This window comes from Plectropomus leopardus, chromosome 7 (genome assembly GCF_026936395.1).
Source record: "Plectropomus leopardus strain MGB_pleo_1.0 chromosome 7, ASM2693639v1, whole genome shotgun sequence".
NCBI lineage: Eukaryota > Metazoa > Chordata > Actinopteri > Perciformes > Serranidae > Plectropomus > Plectropomus leopardus.
This window is the reverse complement of record NC_142182.1, coordinates 24,079,745-24,099,816: the sequence shown is the minus strand read 5'-3', so window position 1 is coordinate 24,099,816 and position 20,072 is coordinate 24,079,745. Positions and strand designations below refer to the sequence as shown.

Genomic DNA, 20,072 nt, shown 5'->3' with positions numbered 1-20,072 from the left:
GGTCGACAGATTATCAGTCTGGTCAATTTTGGGGGACGATATTTGGCATTTTTTTATTTAAGGGATTACAAATAAAATTAATTAATTGAAAACTGCAAAAAAAAGTGTCAGCATGGGAGGAACTCTTACTTTGTAAAACCTTTTTATTCTTTTTTCATTTAAATTTTCACTCGACTTTCTAAAAAAAACAGTTGCTGGGAACTTGCTGTATATGATGTTTATAGTATCAGTTTTTTAGTAAACATTTGTTAAAGGTCTTTAACAAAAGTTCTGTGTTGGAGTTGTATAATATTCCAAATTGTAAATATTGACAGAAAGATTTTAATTTTTATTGTAAATGCATATTGGTTCCAAATGTTGGTTATCTGTCTCATTAACTACTAATAATCGGTAATGGTATCGTCTCTGAAAAACCAATATCGGTTGACCCCTAATGATTAGCAAAATATGCTGCAATCTCAATTTAACCAACTGGGTTTAAACAGTTTTAAATAAAGGTTAAAAATGTCCTGATGCTACTGAAACTGAGGTGCTTGGGTTTAATGTTGTACCAGTTTCCTTCCTTCAACCACCCTCTTAAAAACGTCAGCGTTGCAATATTTGCACGTACCCAAAAACCTGTTGAATATTCCTAATAATATTGAAATATTAGTGGGCATGTAAACGTAGCCAGTGACTCTGAGCTAATGTTGCTCATGAACACTGGATGGACCCCTGAACAGCTCCTGAAGCCGCTAACAGCAACAGTGTCCATACAGTTTAGTTTGACAGGCTTGCAGCTGGTAGTTGTATCACAATAAGTGCATCTTTTTTTAAAAGCTTTTTAGAAAATGCACAGTCGCTGTTAAGCCAGGGACTTAAGAAGCATGTTTTCTTTATAAAACAGCAGTGGGGAAAAGGGGAAAACCTGAATATTGATAGCAGTTAATGGGTCTTTGTAGAGACTGCATGAGACCATCCTCCTAACAGTGGATCAGCTGAATGGCTCCAGAAGCTTTCTGACATATTTTTAGATTCTGTTATTATGATTATGAAGTCTTTTAGTTTAGGTTTTATTCTATTTTTTTATGATAATAACTGATTTCTATATTTTATGAAACATTACTTCTAAAAATGTTTTTAGTATAATTATGATACACTCTAAAACCCTTTGGCAATGCACTTTATACTGTGCACTTTACATTGTACATCATTGTTCTGGCCAAGGGGGCGAGACCCAAAAATTTTGCTCCTTTTATATTTTCTTTAATATGAAATGATCCAACAATTAAATGAATGTGAAATTCTAACCGATTCATCTTTTTCCTTTCAGTTCATGGTTAGCTGGGTCTCGGCTGCCCAGCTCTATCCCTCAGTCTCCAGGGCCTCTGTGGTGCTCCTGATGCCCCTCACCCACAACTGAAGATCCCGGGTGGGCGAGGGACTGTCAGGGATCACTCTCTCGGCGTGCTACTACACAAGGTGACGGTCCCTAACTTCACTCTACTGCACAGACAGCTGTAATGGTGACATCTGCACATGTGGCTCCATTAGAAAAGAGGTTCTGAATCTCAATGGGACTATTCCTTGTTAAATAAATGTTAAATAAAATAAAATGCGACAGTAACCTATGAGCGTACAACATTTGAACCCATAATACAAAGTGCTGCTTTTAAAACAGTGAGTTGCAGTGATGTTTTTTCGTGAGTTTACAATTAAGTAATTGGCCAATAATTGTCACATTAACTTAAGAGCAAAAGCACTGGCTGAGTGTTACAAGTCTTTGTCCAAGTTTGGTATTCAAGACTTATTTGAAATAAAAATACATTTTATAAGAGCTTATTTGTTTTAAAGGATAATAATGGAACAATAAAGGTCTGCACGTGTGGCTTTTTAGAAGCACTTAAGTTAATAATTCAGTTAAGTGCTTCATCCCTCAGGGACCACTCTATCTCAGCTAATGAGTTGTACTCTCATTTTGCAAAGTCTTTTTGTTTTTTAAAGCTTAAAAATCCTTTAATCTGTCTCCCGCTCATTATTTCTACCTGCAGTGGATTTAACGCAGGAATTCATTCATTCATTCACCTAGTTTTCTCTTGGTTGGCTCACATTTTACACTTTACACTTTAACAAAAAGATGTATTACGTAAACCTCTGCACCAAACCAGTGTGTCATCTCTAGTGAGTGTTTGTTCACGCATGTCAAATTGTACCCCGGACATGTGACTAACTGTCCCCGGGGATTAGAGATTTAGGATCAGACAGATCACAACTGTCATATTAACATCCTCATCTGTCCTCCACTAGCAAGAAGACCTTTCTGATGTTACCAGTTTATCAGAGTTGGTCAGAAATGCTTTCATACATTTATGTTGACTTTTATGTACTTTTAGACTTGTGCATGGAAGTTATATAACACAGTATGCCTTTATTTCCACATCTCAGTGTTTACACACGTTTACATGACAGTTAGCTCTGTGACTCTTCCATCAGAGGAGGACTGGAAGGTATATTGAGGTATATCAAGGTATGTTGATACATTTTCAGTAGAGATTTAGGATGAGATTATGCCGTTTAGTTTGTATAGAGTGCTGGTCCCCACTGCCAAAGAAAACCCGATTTGTTCATTTTTCTATAATTTTTCATTTACATGTCCTGCAGCTGTATATTTCCAACCAAAGAGGGAAACCTTGTCAATGCATATATAGTCTATATTGATAAAATAACTTGTGACATCTCACATGTGGCGTTGACTTGCAAATGTACATTTAGCCCATACCGCGATAAACACCATGCATTACCATTCATTTTAAAAATAGAGACATGATTTTGATCTGTATCACCCAGCTGTAATCCATTATGACTTACAACTCTGCTCAGTATTCATGAGTAAGAAAACATGAAATACAGTGAATTTAAAAACACACAGCTCCTTCTAGCGTGTCAGAAACTGTGGTTACAAAATCACATATCTCACCAAATATCTGAAGACCAGTAGCTGAGAAAGTCAAAAATAAAATTATACAGAAGTGGTTCGAGCACTTCATCAGCTAGAGCACAAGACTCTTTTTCTGCAGACACAACACATGGTGCTGTTTTATCAAGATACCCATGCCACCACAACCACTTCCGCTTTGACTCGTTTCACTTCACAGCCGTCCTCACAAACAGAAAACTTTCTTCATGCTTGATGTTTAATTTTTCTCATCAGATTTTTTAAAATTTAAAGAGCCTGCTGGTGTAATGGGTGACAACAGTGTACAGTCTTTCTACTCAATTTTTAACCTGTTAAACCAGGTAGGGTTGCAACAATTAAATCAATAGTAATAATTTTTCTTGGTTTTCTGATGATGTAAAGGGGTGAAATGGGTTCATTTTTTCCCATACGTGCAGTGTATGCACAGTAAATACAGCTCACATTTAAATGCTTAAATTATTGAGTGAGCATGAAGGGACATTTGTCTCTTACCCTCACCTGCTTTCTCCAGTGTTAAAATGAACCTTAATATAGCATAAATACTGAAAAAAAGCTGAATCCATAAACCAAATCTTTCTTGCTCTTCTGTGCTCCCTGTAATCATCCAGGATGAGAAGTTAACGGTGACGCAGGCTGCTCCAGCAGGTGGGGACCCCACTTTTCTCCGCTTCCACTACCAGCTGAATGAGCGTCGCTCGGCCTTCTGGGATACAGCTCTATCAGGAGACAGCCTTTTCTTGGAGATCCCTGCGGGGCAGCTGGTGGAGGGAAGCAAAGAGGGGTAAGACCTCTAACTTCTAAAGCTCCCCGCTGTGTTTTTCTGACACTGAATTGTAAAAGTGCTGCATTTATCGTAACTTATGGAAAACACAACTGTTTGTTCACAGTGAAGTTTTGGAAGGTATCTTTTTTTTAATGATTACTCAGCCCTTTTTAGGTTGGAAACGTTTCTCTTAAATGGTTGTTATCTGTTTAGCGATAATCAAACATTGCATGTGTTGATATCAATTGTTTCATTACAGTATCAGAAATAAAACGTTAAATAAACAACCCATTGAAATCTCCTCCAATGGATCATTTTTGTAGAAGTCTGCACACCATATGGGCCTAAATTGTACACGAGAGGCTGTTATCATGATTTTCAGTGTGTCTCAAATTAAAATGAATGCTTATAAGTTTCTGTTTTCACGGTCTGGTTTTGTGTTTGGCCGTAATCGATGCCTCGCACAGAGTAACCTTGCCCGCTGCTGGCACAGAGCCAGTCGTCTGAGCAGCCAGCTTTGCAGCTGCCACTGCATTATTATGTAAAGTTGCAGCGCTTATGTAAAGTGAAAAAATAAAAAAATAAAACTGTGTGCGTCATCGCCACTCCCCCCGACTGACTCTGCTGCTCCTCTCTCCCTCCCTCGCCCTCTCTCTGTGTTCATGTTTTCCTCAGGCTAACTGCTCTGCTCGAGTTTGCGGAAGAGAAGCTCAAAGTTAACTACGTGTTCCTGTGGTTCCATAAAAACAGAGAGGATCGATGTAAGAGTTACTTTTGGATCTAAATACTGTTTCTGTGTTGTTGTTATTGTTGTTGTTGTTTATATTTATCTGAAAATAGGAATACCTTAAACAAGGTACACAGGATTTTTTTTTTTACTTAATATGTGTTTTTTTGTACGTGACTGAATTAACCAGTAATGGGGCCTCGAGGCAAAACGTTTTTAGTGGGCATTATCTTAAAGACTGGATTCAGGGGTAAACACTTCTTTTAATTGTAGGTAAATACACCTTTCAAAAGCCCTCTTGTTTATCTAATCTGCACACAAACAGAAATGTACAAAAAAAATAATGGGTGGTTTTAGAGGGAGTTGCGTGCTTGAATTATTTCTTCACAGTTTATCCAGCCGTGCAGCACGTCTCTAGCTTCAGATCCAGTTTTTCAGTTATAGTTGTTAGCACAGGTTTGGGAATGGGGATCTGTACAGGCACAATTCTAACTTTACTGTTACAACAAGAGTCTGGAAGCTGCACGCAGCTTGATGCTCCCAGCTGTTGTTCACCAAATAAATAATTTCAGAAAGTTATTCCTCCTAAAACTTCAAGCAGCATCACATTCAACTACAACTATAACGTTGCTTCATAATTTAATCGATTCTGCCTTGACCCATGCCACATTATTCCACCTAGTTTCATGAAAACTGGGTCAGTCGTTTTTCTATAATCCTGCTGACAAACAAACAAATCTGACTGAAAACAAAACTCCTTTGGCAGAGGAAAAGTATGTAAAGTACTACACAAACGCACACACACACACAAGCTCAGATTAAACAATGTACGTGGATGGCATCATCAGACCTGGTGTATATACAGCCATCATCATCATCATCATCATCATCATCCCAAGTCACCATTATCACCAGCCAAACACGATAAATGTTTTATTAGTGAGCTTTACAGAGATTTATTTTTTTCAACTTTGACCAGAGCCAGGCTAGCTGTTTCCCCTCGCTTCCAGTCTTTATGCTAAGCTAGTCAAATGGCGCTCTAAAAACATTAGACTTTTTTCACTCTTTAACCCTTTGAAACCTGTGGAAATTGGCTTGATTTCTTTCATTTTTAATGGGAAGAAGCCATTGAGCAACAAAAGAAGAAATTACCCAAAATTGATCCAGAAATTATTAAAAAAGTACAGTTTTTAACTTTAGTAAAGTAAGTTGTTTTTTAAGTTAACTTTCAAAAATAATTTCTCGCAATTAGTGTATATTTTTTACCAAGATGCTCATTCCCTCTTTTCGCTTTTCGTTTTTTTGAAAGAAATTGCACCAAATTGCTCAGGGCTCAAAGGTTTAGATACATGTGAAAGGCATCTGAGAGCAGCACAAGTAAAGTGATGTTGCTCCGAGTCTCAGAGGGTTAAAAAAAGTTGAACTCTTTCTTTGCTAAGTGAGTTTAGCATTCAGGTTCCACCATGTGAACCTCTGACAGTCTTCCCGTTTCCCCCCCAGCATCCATCATCAAGACGTTCCACTACATGGGCTTTGAGATGGTGAAGCCGGGCCACCCCATGGTACCAGCCCGGCCCGATCTGGCCTTCATGGTTTACTCTCTGGACAACAGCAGCTCAGACGAGGAGTGACTGCTACACAGTCTCCTTACACCTCCCTCTCCCACCCTTACCCCCTCCCTTCCCTCCTTCCCCTCCCTTCTGTCAGTTTTCTCCCTGAAGCATCGCATCCACCTCGGCTCTCACTCTGACAAACCTCCCAGAAAATCATTCATCGCTGACTGGGAGGTGTCACCTTTTTTAATAGACTCGTGATTTACGGAGGTGTTTAGGAGTGGTAGGATTTCCATGCGACGCCCCCCCAACCTCCTCCCCTTTCCCTCCTTACCCGAGGATATCTGCAGATTGGATAAACAGGGAGTGGCATAGCTTGAACTAAGCCATCACTTGCATTTTGGGATTTTGGCTTTTCTTTTTTTTTTCTTGATTATTATTTTTCCTGTATAGTGGTTTCTCTCTTGGCCACATTGTTTGTTTGTGCTGCCATCAACAAGACAAACAACCGTTTGACATTCAGGAGAAGGTTTGGTTTTACATTAAAATTCAGCATATCTCTCCTCTGACAGCTTCGACCTTTCATAAGAAAAGTGACTTTGGGTTGTCATCGTGTGCTCTTTATCATGCAAGCTGGTTTGATAGGGGTAAAAAGAGGAAAGTATGGGTTTGGTATGGTTGATAAAATGTTTTGCTTTATATTATAAATGGGGAAAAGCCTGATTTGTTGCATTTAACATTAACCCACATGTCTTTTCACTTCTTCCTGGTATATGTTAAGGCATCATTCCAGCACGTGTCACTCTCTCTGGGATTTGTTTTAAGCTCTTAACACTTCAGCCACAAATGTGGAAATACCCTGTTGGTCTCTCTGGATGCGTCAAAGCTACGAAGCAGTCTCTATGTTGAATGTCGCAACAGGGTAGCTGCCAGCCCGCTGAGGTTAACCCCTCTCTCTTCCTCCTCCCTCTCTGCTATAATCAAGCTGTCAAGCTGATGGTGTGAGTTATTGATGAGCCTGGGAGGAGGGCAGCCTGGTTGTTGTTTCACTTTGCGTTTTACACACACACACACACACACACACACACACACACACACACACACACACACACACACACACACACACACTTAGGGTTTATTTTTTTCCAAATCATAAGCTGAATAATTATCAAGAGCTTCCACTTACTATTACTTTTTATTAAAATGTAGACATAATGTGTGAATATCATGAAGCTTCAGTTTGTGCCTCTGATGTATTGTCATTACACTCAAGTTACAGAGTTAATCATCAAGTCTTTATATTTATTGATAAATAAATCATTGAAAGCCCCAGAAGGTTGTTTAACAGCACTTATCGTTATGAAGGTGTTTCCAGGATTCTCAAAAACATTTTAATCCATTGGCAAAGACATGCCATTGCTTGCTCTGTACAACATAAAAAGACATTATTTTGTATGAAAATATTGAATAATACAATTTAATATCCATGTAGGCACAAACTGAAGCTTTTGAAGCTTCATTCAACCCAGTAGAGTCACCAGTAGTCATACTATCACCAGTTTAAAGCTCGATTTGAAACAAGGCTTTTTGTGCCTAAAGAGAAGTGTGCAATGTTAATAATTTTTACTCTTGAGTCTTACTGAGGAATGTGTTTCATAATTCATCCTGTGCAGATTCAAACTCGTGCTATGAGGAGAAAAGAGCTCATTGTAGCGGTACAACAGAAGCACAGGTGATTAACAAATATGCAATTAGAGTAAAAAACACAGTTTTTAGTTGTGGTTTTTAGTACTCTTAACGAAACGCCAAAGAATCCATTCTGTCTGTCACATGCTGTTGAGTCAAATCATCTTGCTTTTAAAATATTCAGCTAATTTAAACCTAGTATGGTATGTCAAAGCAATATTAATCTACATTCCTCATGCCAGCCATACTACCTGTAACACCTCAGAGAAACATGATCGTAGTCTGTTCCATTTTGGTGTTGGGATGGGGTGGGGGCCTTTCTTTTTCTTCTGCATGTGTTCGGATCATATGAGTCTTTATTGCTACTGATTGAGCCCTGACTATGAGCTGTTAGGAAATGTCAATATATGAATTTTCTCAGAGGTATATTTTTATGTATGTATATTTCTCAAACGTTTACTGTGATAGTTTAGGGATTTTTTGTTCTCAGTGATAGAGTTAGCAAACATTCAATGACAATCCACTCTTGTATACTCTGGAACATTTTGTCTTTGGGGGAAGTAAATAAAACTAGTTAACTAAACAGTGTTTTCTGTTTGTTTTTGTTTCTCTTGAGGGATAACGGATTGGCCTTAGGCTATGTATGTAGACATGATGTCAGATGTCTTCTTGCTGTGGGGATTAGTTAAAGGTCCCATATTGTGCTCATTGTCAGGTTCATAATTGTATTTTGGGTTTCCTCTAGAATATGTTTCCGTGCTTTAATAGTCAAAAAACACTTTATTTTCCTCATATTGTCTCCCTGAATACCCCTGTTTTCACCCTTCTTCTGAAACACGCCATTTTAGCACCCATCTCTGAAAAGTCCAGTGTGCTCTGATTAGTCAGTATTTGAGTCTTTTACATCTGCGCTCTCTGAGTCTCTGCACCATCTTTGTAGCTGGGGAGTGTGTGTAACCGTACTGTAGCGCCACCATTTCTACCTTTTAGAAGCATTTTTCCCAGCTGAAAACACAAGGTGCTTTTCAAGATGGCTGAAGTGACCGTGATGAGCGCAGTGTGGGAAAAATACCGGAGCAAAATTCGTGCCCAGCGCCTTGCTGCGCTGCCGACATTTGAAGCATGGCGTAAATACACGGTGCTCCCATGGCAAAGCATTAAAAAAAAAAAAAAAATTAAAGCTGGCCACAGAAAAAACACTTTGGTGGACACAGCCCCATACATGTCGAAGTTGTGACATCACAACTCCTAGGAAGTCCTGACAGCTTGTTTAAATGCACAGTTTCTGTATACGGACAGAGTGCTTTTTTTTCTCTGTCAATTGAGCATTTAGACATTTTAACACTTTTTATATAGCACTTATACATGCTTTCTAAAGAAAAGACATGGAAATCTGAAATCTTTTAACAATATGGGACCTTCACATCTAGTTTTGTGTTTTTCAAGATGGCACCTGTAAGTTTGGACAACAGTAACACAGTAACACAGGAATCAGGCCAAGGTTATAAAACTGAGAAACCCCAAAAAACTGAAATTCTACAAAAGAGCAGCCAAGTTAAGACTGATATGAATAAAGGAAACACTGAAGTAAGTCAGCGATGATGAGGCTAATTTGAGGAAATGAAAGTGGTTTTTTTTTACGAACAGTAGTTGAAGGAAGCTCTGTTCCAGCAGATCGCTGACTCAGGCACTAATCTCCAACCAGCAACTCACCGCTGGCTTCTCGCCAAAGACTGAAACAGCCTCCCGAGTCAGTTGATCTAGAGATCTATTTTCAGTGGCCGGGCCAGGATGGACTCAGCTGTGCTATATCGGTGCCTTTAATACAGCAGCAACCTGCTTTTAAACCTTTGTTTTCAAGACATTCAACCTGTGTGAATAAGTGTAAACGTGCAGTGACCCTGGGGTGCAAAACAAATTAACACAATAGAAAACATTTCATACCCCCCCCCCCCCAAAAAAAAAAGAAAAGCAGATTTTTAATATTTCTGTGACTGAGTATTTGAATCATGCATAGGGAAAAAAAGTAGAGATGGAGGTTATTAGTTTATTTTTCATTATGAGAGTAAAGTCGAAATGCTGAGTTCCAGGTCGAAATGTCACTCACTATCAGGTTTTTTTGCGTAGGAGGTAGATCAAAGGTTTTTTTGACATTTAAAATTAATTTTGAAGTTTTCTTCCCCATGCCTGGCTCTACTACTAAAAAAATATTTTTTTTCTTGGCAATTCATTTCAGATTTACATCTTCCTCTCTTTTTTTTCTCTTTTGGCTGGCTCTAATACTCTGTTGTATATTTCAGATCTTACATTGTCCTCTTCACTGCACTGCATTCATTATGGCTGCCACAGTTTTGTTGTGTTTTCTTTACCCTATCTTCCCTCCGTGTTTCACCCAGCGTTGTTGTGTTTTGCACAGTGACAGCTGAGGCAGTTTGGTAGCCTGTCATTATCAACAAAAGAGGACCACACTTCAAAAACCACATATCAAGACCAACAAATTCCCCACGTTAGTGTTGAGATTTGACCACGAGAGATGCTACAGACAATTGTCACCTATTAAACATGTGTCTGGACCTCTGTTAAATGAATTCATCTGTCTGGAAGAACCCCCTGCTGTCTGGAGCCATCCTCCACCTCCACTACTACCACCATCACCATCAACTATGACCATGTTATAATGGTGCTTTAAAAATCTGAAGTGAGGCCTTGAAGCTGTGTCACTAATCCGCTGGACTAAAAGGCGAGAGGCAGATAGTCCCCCACTGGCCTTAATCTTATGTTGGCTTTATATAAACTCACCTCAGATTGAGGCTGATAAGTGGTTACAACATCAGCTCCACTCACAGCGAGGCACTTCTCAGAAAACTGCCTATGTACGTCCTTCCATCTCAGTTTCCAGCATCCGGTTAGCCGAGTTAAAACCAGTCGGTCAATAGCTAATCCTCTCTAAAGAGACTTACTCTGCTGCAGGCCTCACTGGAGATCACATCAGATGTAATGTGCCCCAATGAAAACCTGCTTTTCTGAGTTTATGATCTAAGAGTGCTCTGATATAACTACTGCTGAGAAAATATTCTAACCTCAAGCTCCATTTAGTAGCCTTTGTTCTATTTTTTTAACCCTTTGAAACCTGAGCAAATTGGCTTAAATTCTTCAAAAACGTGGGAAGAAGGCAAAAAGCAGCAAAAGTACAAGAAGATTATTATTATGTATTTTTTTAAAAAAGGACATGCATTATAATGATTCTGTAGTGTATCTGTTTTTTTCCCCAGACATTTTTCCCAAGCTTTTTTAAAAACAATTTTAGGAAATAGACTTATCTCTTGCAGTTTGTGGAACATTTCTTACCAATTTGCTTATTGTCTTTTTTTTCCATGTTTTTTTCTTTTTTTTTTAGGAAATCGTACTAATTTCCTCAGGGTTTAAAGGTTTAAATACTTGTGAAAGGCATCTAAAGCAGCACAAGAAAAGAGATGTCGCTCCTGGTTTTGAAGGGTTAATAGATGTTCAGGAACTAAACATTCATATTGCGTGATCTTCAGGGCATTCAGAAAGTATTTAGACCTCTTCACCTTCACTCACATTTTGTTATGTTAGATCCCTCTGTTAAAATCATGAAAAAAAAATTCCCCTCATAAAGAGAATTTAGATTTGTGTGTGTGTGTGTGTGTGTGTGCAAGTTTGTTAAAAGGAAAAAACAAAAATGTTGCATTGGCAGAAGTACTCGAAACATTGACCCTGTAACTGAAGCACAGGGGCCACAGTTTCTTGATCGTCTTTTAGATGTTTCTTTAACCTGATTGGAGGCCACCTGTGGTACGTTGAGTTGATTGGACATGATGTGGAAAAGCTCACACACCTGTCTGTCAGTATCTCACAGCTGACGGTGCATATCACAGCAAGAACAAAGCCATGAGGTGGAAAGAAGTGCCTTCAAAGCGCAGAGACAGGATTGTGTCGATGCCTGAAGAAAGCTACAAAATAAATCCTGCTGCATTGAAGATTCCCACAAGCACAGTGGCCTGTAATTATTTTTAAATGGAAGATGTTTGGAATAACAAGGATTCTTGTTAGAGCTGACTGCCCGGCCGAACTGAGCAAACAGGGAAGAAGGGCCTTTGTAAAAGAGGTGACTGAGGCCTTGACGTGCACTGTGGCACATCCTCTATGGAGAAACTCCTAGAGGAACAACAAGCACCGCAACGCTCGACCCAATCTGGACTTCATTGTAGAGACGGCCAGACAGACGCCTCCTCAGTGAAAGACACAGAAAAGCTGTTTGGAGTTTGCAAAAAAAAAAAAAAAAAAGACTGAGAAAAACAAGATTCTCTGGTTTGATCAAACCAAGATTAAATTGTTTGGCCTGCGGCACGCAGCAAGTACTGGGGGACTGCTCAGGGTTGAGCGGAAAGCTGAATGGATTGATGTTCTTAATGAAAACCTGGTCCAGAGCTCTTCACACTTCAGACTGGGCCAAAAGTTGTCCCTCTTACAGGAGGATAACCCTGAGCACACAGCCAAGACAACGCAGGAGTGGCTTTGGCACAACTCTGTGAACGTCCTCAAATGACCCGGACTGTCCTGAGCTGAACCACATCGAATGTGTTTGGAGAGACCTGAAAATGTCCACCGACATTCCCCATCAAACCTGACTGAGCTTGAGAGGATCTGCACAGAACGGCAGAAAACCCCCAAATCCAGGTATGCAAAGCGTGTTGCATCACAGCCGAGAAACTGCTGTAACTGCTGCCAAAGGTGCTTCAGTGTCGTACTGAGTCCGAATAGTTATCCAGTGATATTCAGTTTAAATTTACAGAGGGGGAAATTGAATTTAACCTGGAGTGACATCACTTTTCTTGTGCTGCTTTCAGATGCATTTCACAACTAATTTAAACCTTTGAATACTGAGCAAAACAGTGTGATTTATTCCAAAAACATGGGGAAAAGGCAAAGAGAAGGAGTGCTTTTTCAAATGTCATTTCTTTGTTGTTGTTGTTGTTGCTGCTGGTGATGGGGTTTTTTTCATTTTTTTTTAAATGACCTGAATTCAATTTTCAGGTCATTTTCATGTAGTTTGTATTAACTAATAGCAATTTTTTGGGTCATTTCCTCTTTCTATGCTCATTGCCTTCTTCCAGTTTTTTAAAAAGAAATCAAGTAAATGTGCACAGGTTTCATGGAACAATTTGAGCATAAGCTGCAACATAAAATACGAAGTTAAGGTGTCTGAATGCTTTGTGAATGCGCTGAATCAGCGCCTTTTGTGGATATTAAAGTCAATCAAGCTAACTTGCTTCCTTTTTCCCTCTGCTGTCCACATCCCCATTAAGTTACTGATATTGCCATATATTCAAAAAGTGCACTGACATTATTGACATCACCATCCTGACCACCTCTCTTATTACCCAGATTCAGCTGAACCAAGACGAAAACACCTGATAGAAAGCTAAAACAAACTTCCCGTTTTACAACAAGGACTAGAAAGCACTCGACATCTCCACTCAAACTCATTTATCATTGTGTAATGGTGAGCTCCTGTTTCATAACAGTTTAAGTATGCATTACACAATTCATGCCGAATACATGAAGACCATCTGCTCAGTCCCAGAACGCACACACATCTAATCCCATTGATCTCAACTGTAAATCCATATAAGTCATAAAAATAATGGAAGAGTTAAGTAACTTTCATACCTTTTAAAGTGGATTGAAAACCTTTTTTCTTTAACCCTTTGAAACCTGTGTGAGTTGGCTTTTTTTTTTCAAAAACATGAGAAAGCAGCAACGAGCAGCCAAAAAAGAAAATGCAAAAAAAAAGCAATAAATTGGTTTTAAAAAGTACAATAAATTAAATTAGTATTAGATAGTAAAAATTAAATACATTTAAAATAGTAAAAAGTTTTAAAATGAATAAATAAACAAGGAAATGAGCCGGAAAAAGTTTTTTAAAAAATAACTACAGAAAAATTAAAGTATCCTAAAATGTTATTGTAATTCTGCAACAAAATTTTAAATAAGTAATTATGATAATTATAAATATATATTTTCTCCTATCTGTTTCCTTTTTCCCCCTTGACATTTTCCCCAGCTCTTTTAAAGTAATTTTCTAAATCTACAAACGTCTTGCATTTCATAATTTTTTTTACCAATATGCTCATCACCTATTTTCCCATGTTTTGAAAGAAATCACAAGACTTTACTCAGGGTTCAAGGGTTTAAATACTTGTGAAAGGTATGTGAAAGCAGCACTAGTAAAGTGATGTCACTCCAGGTTTCAAAGGGTTAACTCTTCTGTGTCACTGCCCCAGTTTAATTTACACTTGAAAAGTAACAAATAACACGTTTTGCCCAAGAATAGAATGGAGAATTCAGAGCTGGTTACAAATACTACAACAATGAGCAGTAAAGAGTTCATTTCAAATTCATAAAAACAACTGAATGACCAAAAAAAGTCAATAATTCATCATTTGGATTTATTTTAAGAAACGACACAAATTCAAACACACCTGAAAACGTACATTCAGTCTCACACACAAAACTCTGACAAAGTGTAGGACAGCGTCTCTACTTGTCCTTCTCTTTCTGCTCCTTCTCTTTCTTGTCTTTCTCGGCTTTGGCCTCTTCGGCTTCGTGCTTCTTGATCAGCTCCTCGACTTCCTTCAACTTCAGCACTTTGATGCAGGTTTTACCGTTCTCGCGGGTCAGAGTGGCGATTTCCACTGAAACAACAAACGCACAGAGACAGGCGGTCAGGAACCAGCTGCTGAAACGCTGAGCTTTTAGTGGTGATGTTTGCCAATTAACATGAACAGCACACACAAATAAATCTTTGCATTTTTTAGTCCTTATACAAACTAATGAATGTTAGTCTAATATTTGGTTTCCATTAACTCCTGAGGGAAAACTCTGGCTCTTTGGCAGTTAAAGGCTCCTCTACATTACCCAGCTGTTTTTTTAACTGTCTGTCTACTGTTAATGTTAAGTTGAGGGCCATAAAACCATAACAATGTGCTGAAAGACATGACAAAACCTCTGGGAGAATCTGCAGAGTCTGTGATATTTCTATGTTGGTTTGTCTCAATGAGCCACCACTTTTGAAAAGGGGGCTGTATGAGGTATTTTTCCATAGTCAGCGTATTACATACAGTAGATGGCAGTCAGCACACCCCCACTACGGAGAAGCAGGCATGAGTACTGACATGTAGGCTTATCAACATACTGCTGTGGACGCCAGCAGCACCACAACATATGTTGGCCTCACAAAAAAAAATCTGTTCTCGTCAAAGCCAATAGACTCCATTGAAAAAAAGAAAAGTTATTTTAGCTCGCTGAACACGAGAGCTGCTGGTCTACCACTGCCTCAAACAGTTAGTTTGTGTTAGTGTAGCTTCAGTGAATCCAAACCAACATTTTCAAATGCTGAAGTGACACAATAACATAAGCAAAACAACTGATTAATGAAGCGGCACACCGGCAGCTTTTGTGTTCAGCGATGTTTAATTACTGCTGCTGTCAATGGAGTCTGGCTTTGAAGAGAGAAATATAAAGTTCCCTGTTGGAAATTGTTGTCTGCTGGCAAGGTTAAACACTGAAAGTATTTAAAATATAGCTTACACTTAAACTGATTTGGTTTTTTTAGGTAGTTTAAATACCTTTTACTGCTCTCACATCCACAGCAGTGCATTGCTTATCAGTGTCGGTACTCCTGGCTGCTTCTCCAAAATGATGTGCGAACTGACATCTACATTTTCAAATACACTGACTATCAATACATATCTCAAACAACCTCACTTCAGAAGATCCAAACAACCCCTTTAACATTGCAGGATTATTTGATCTGTTTTTAAGATGCAAGTTCAGTTTTTAGCTGCTTGTTTGTTGGATGTCTGTGCTGTTTGTGTGGTTGCCTGACTGTAACTGTTTGTTTGCAGATCCCCATCACAAGTATGGCATGAATTTGCTCTTGACAACCTATACTTTTGTTAATATCTGCACATCTAACAACTCAAATCTGCACCTTTCTCTGCAGACAGTTTGCTGACATCCATGGTTTTATTGAGAACTTTAATGGCGAGAGCGAGGGCGGTGGAAAGTGTCATCTCCCCCTCCTTGAAGTCCTGCTTCAGCATGGAAACAGCCGCCTGGGAGTGAGCAACGAAAACAAAGAGAAACAAAGTAAGAATCACTCTGAAACATCATCCCTCTCATTAGTGCTGCAGAATTTCTGTAGGAGGATGTGCAAAAATGTGTCACCCCGTCTGTTTTCAATTATGAAGACAGCATTTAAAAACTTTAGCTTGCTCTCTTCTCTCAGACTTTTACCGGCACCAGATCTCAGATCTGCTCCTGGACGGCTCGCTGTGTGGAGCACAAAGCTAACACTGTCCGGATCAGGTGTGTGTTTCCTCACTGGGGACACCCAAACAAAACATGCATGCACTCAGGGAACCAAACAGGCCTCTTTGCGGACAAGTGTTCCCACAATGCTGTGAGGAGGCTCTGTTACCCACAATGCATTGTGTGCAGCTCTTTGGAGAGCTACTGAGATAAGCAAAGCCACCATGAATCAGGACTTACACAATTAGCTGCCCCCAGAGTCAGCACTAAGTAGGCCATGTCTGTTTATTGTGAGCGTCCGCTCTCCTTTATGGACGCCGAGTTTAAAAACTGTGCAGCGGCGCCCTCCAGTGTCGCTGAGGTGAACAGCAGCTGTGTAATTCCACTGGTTTTGTCTGAATGACTGTGAGACTTACAGCACTGTTGTTCCCTATGCAGGTGGCCTTCCAGCCTCCGTAGTTTCCGCTGGGGTCGCTCTGGTAAAGCTGGAAGCCATAGTGTTTATCCCAGCCCATGTAGAGCAGCGAGACTCCAAACGGTCGCTTTCCTGTGAGAAGAGACACACACATACGGTGTGGTCATAACACTGATTCATCTGAAGTGTCATTCCTAACAATGATTTTTAAAACCAAATACTGTGGAAGTGTAAGGCTTAATGCTTTTTAACCTTTTCTATCTTAATCTGTAAGTACTTTCATATTATGCCAGTCAGAGTTAGGGCTGCACATCATGCAAACAAAATCTTGCGATTATTTTGGATACTGTGATATGATTTGTAATTTTTGTGGAAATTAATTTTTGCATGTCACTTTCACAAATTTCCGTACAAAGAGAGTACTTGATAATTATTTATGTACAATCCCACTGATCTTAATGTATCATTGTTTTAGAATCTCATATTACAGTATTAAAAGAACAATTTCCTCAAATAATCAAAAAGTAATGATCATGATTCATAATCTTGATCACGTGTAACACAGTTCAGATTTAAGGTAGGGCACTTGACACTTTTGATGTGTGTTGCTTGACAGAAAGGATGTTCCTCTGACAAAACACGTCGTTGATCAACACTTTCCATTCTTATTCTCTCAGTTATGACTATAGGTCATGCTATTTTTGCACTCGCTGCCAGTGAAATTTGACTGCTGCAAAACAAGTTATATCAGGGCCTGCAGGAACAGACTAAGAACTAAATGTACATTTTACATTTATCATTTCAAATGCCGATGCCCGAATACGACCGAGAATCACAGAAATCAGAAAGCCAATGATTAAAAAAAAACAGATAAATGGGAAAAAAATGAACGTGAGAAGATTGACAGATATTCTAACTGAAGACAAAACTACCTTGACCTTTGACCTTCGACCACAAGATTCTAATCAGTTCATTCTTGAGTCCAAATGAATGTTTGTGTGAAATTTAAAGGAAATGTCTCAAGGCATTGTTAGGACATCACGTTCACAAGAGTGTGCCAGATGTGCATACATAGGGACAGACGGACTACCGGAAAACAAAAAGAGAAAGAGAGAAAGTGTAATTTGGCCACTGTATGCATCATTTTAAGCTCTCATGTGGATGTGAACTCATGCATGTAGGTTAGACAGAAATATGTGGTGCCGCTTTGTACCTCCAAACTGAGTGTAGGCCTGTTTAATGTCACACAAAGCAGTGACCAGCTGCTCGCAGGGGATCGGCTCCTGGTACTGCAGCAGGTACCTACAAACATAGATTGTTTAACTTATATTCATGTTTGTATTTTCTTCCACTAGAGCTGAATGAAGAAGACGGTGTTCCTGAGTGGAGCTTACCTCTGTGCTATAAGCCTCAGCTCATTTGTCAATACGTTGGCATCTGATGTGATTCCCGCCACGCTGCACGCCATGTCTCTGCAAGCAAATGTGAAGATGTAAGACCACTGCAGAAACAGTTTGGTGTACAAAAAGTGCATTGAAAGTCAAAAATGACTTTATGCCCTTTTACAGTTGTAGATCTAAAAACTAGAAACATTTGCACACTGCCAACCAACACCATAATAAAACAAAAAATAAATAAAATAAACTCAAGGCTGGAGCAGAAGTAACTCACTCATTCAGCTTGTAGATTTTCTCTGAGAAAAACACTTCGTCCAGCAGCTTGTGAATGTTCCTCCTCTCAGCTGCCAGCAGCACGCCATCATTGGCTAAAATCCCGAGGCAGGTGCCGGCGTGGCCGATGGCCTCCATGGCATATTCAACCTGATACAGACGCCCTGCAAATGACACACAGAGCTGTCAAGATGACAGATAACTAAAACACAGAAATTAAAAAAATCTAAGATGCATGACCCAGACTTAAACAAGTAAAACTATATACCTGCGTTAACATACTAGGGTAAACTAAAATTAACTCTCATCAGTCCCGCTGTTATAGAGCTCTTACCCTCTGGTGAGAAGATGGTAGTTCTTGAATCATATCGACGGGACTGAAAGCAAACAGAAAACACATGAAAGCAATTTGGAATTTACTTAAGTCAAAGTCAAAGTCTGCTTTATTGTCAACTCTGCCATATGTACAGCACATGCAGAGGACTGAAACTGCGTTCCTCTAAGACCAACAGTGCAGCCGGTGAAATACAAACATCTAACAAGTGTAAAAGAGGAAAAAAGAAGGCAGACAGGGCATGCCAAATAAGACATATTTACAAAGGAAACAGTCAATAATAACAACTAACAACTAAAGCACATAGGAGGTTAAAGTGTTAACTTCAAAGTAAAGTCATTAGGATTATTTTGTTGGGACTATTCCAGGGACAATAAGTAAGCCTTCTCTTATAAACCTCTTTCCTGTGTGAGCTGACAGGCTACAGAGATGCTTTGTTTTCAATTCACAGGAAAGACAAAGAAAGAAGCTGAGCAAACTAATGTTACAAACCAACATTTAGAAACCGAGGAAACTCACCATGTTTGCAGACTGCAGTCAAACTTGTCGGCTGTGGGAAACAAATGCAAATTTCATCCAACTGTCTCAATGAAAACACAACAACTTACTGAAGCTACCCGGCAAGATTAACGTTAAGACTTTTCCTACACAATATCTTGTTCATCTGCGGCTGGTTGTGAAAGTGAAAGAGACAAAACCGAGACAGCTAATGTTTGTCCAACAGCTTGATAATTAACGTAACCAACTAAACACTGTCTAAGGTTGATGTTAAACTCTAAATGAGCTCATGTTGTTCGGGTTTTCGACTGAAAAAAGGCTCATCTTTAGCTAAACTGTGATACAAACGGAGATGAATCAACAAAATTTTAGCTAGCAACCGCTGCTGTTGATGCTCCCACACTCTGCAAGCTTGGTCTTTTTTAAAATAAATATTTCACGCGCGAACCAAGAAATAAGACGTTAACGTCGAATAAAACGATGTGTGTTACGATCTTGTTTTGTAAATAATGAAAATGCTTACCGCTTAAAGAGCTTTCTGTACGGCGCGTATTGATGACATCACAGAAAGGCGTAGCATCATGCGTCGCATATAATCGACGATAAATAGGCGCGCCTCTTTATTTTTTTATTTGTATAAAGCATCAGCACGTGAGAAAATAATAATAGTGCTATATTTTACTTGTGTTAACAGTAGGCTGGTTGTCTCTTTTACCTCGCGACTTCATAATGGACATATTAATTGACTCACAAATAACGTACAGTGAATTTTAAATTCACTGTCATCAATAAACAATTAATAATTAAATGAACAAAATGACAGGATTTGAGTAAAACCTGGCAATTAGCATACATTTCTATCTGACAAGGCTAGATAAATGTACATATTTTTAAATTATACACAAGGCTATTCAACTATTTAGGCTATTCAACTAATTTCAATAAACCAACAAAAAACACAAACTTTTTTGTGGAAATTTAACATCAACTTTGGTATATATTTTGGTTTGGATTCTGTCCTGCATCTCTTTTATTGGATATGTGCTGGGAATAGTTGCAGTTACGAGCACCATTAATGATTACAGCAAGCAAAACCTTTTTTAATGCTCATGTCTACATGTGAGCATTGTTTT

At 39.0% G+C, this 20,072-nt stretch overlaps 2 protein-coding genes across 4 annotated transcripts in view; one reads left to right on the top strand and one right to left on the bottom strand.

Annotated features, from left to right (window-relative positions):
- oaz2a (ornithine decarboxylase antizyme 2a) overlaps positions 1–8,268 on the top strand; it is a 36,691-nt gene extending 28,423 nt beyond the window's left edge. The window contains 5 exon segments of the mRNA XM_088079461.1: positions 1,313–1,379; positions 1,381–1,461; positions 3,565–3,737; positions 4,395–4,480; positions 5,947–8,268. Coding sequence (XP_087935587.1) covers positions 1,313–1,379; positions 1,381–1,461; positions 3,565–3,737; positions 4,395–4,480; positions 5,947–6,077 — 538 coding nt within the window. The 3' untranslated portion in view covers positions 6,078–8,268.
- Positions 8,269–14,137: 5,869 nt separating this feature from the next.
- psma4 (proteasome 20S subunit alpha 4) lies at positions 14,138–19,542 on the bottom strand. 3 transcript variants are annotated; one of them, XM_088080269.1, is made up of 9 exons: positions 19,463–19,542; positions 18,961–18,991; positions 18,442–18,484; positions 18,109–18,271; positions 17,832–17,909; positions 17,651–17,739; positions 16,439–16,569; positions 15,703–15,826; positions 14,138–14,404 (listed from the first exon to the last, which is right to left on the bottom strand). In XM_088080269.1, exons 2-9 carry the CDS (start codon positions 18,961–18,963, stop codon positions 14,250–14,252), a joined length of 786 nt encoding a protein of 261 aa, XP_087936395.1. In that variant the 5' UTR covers positions 18,964–18,991; positions 19,463–19,542; the 3' UTR covers positions 14,138–14,249. The 3 variants fall into 3 exon arrangements, with proteins under 3 accessions (XP_087936395.1, XP_042352000.1, XP_087936396.1); XM_042496066.2 differs by lacking the exon at positions 19,463–19,542 and adding an exon at positions 19,090–19,443; XM_088080270.1 differs by lacking the exon at positions 19,463–19,542 and adding an exon at positions 19,388–19,440.
- Between the last annotated feature and the right edge of the window lie 530 nt (positions 19,543–20,072).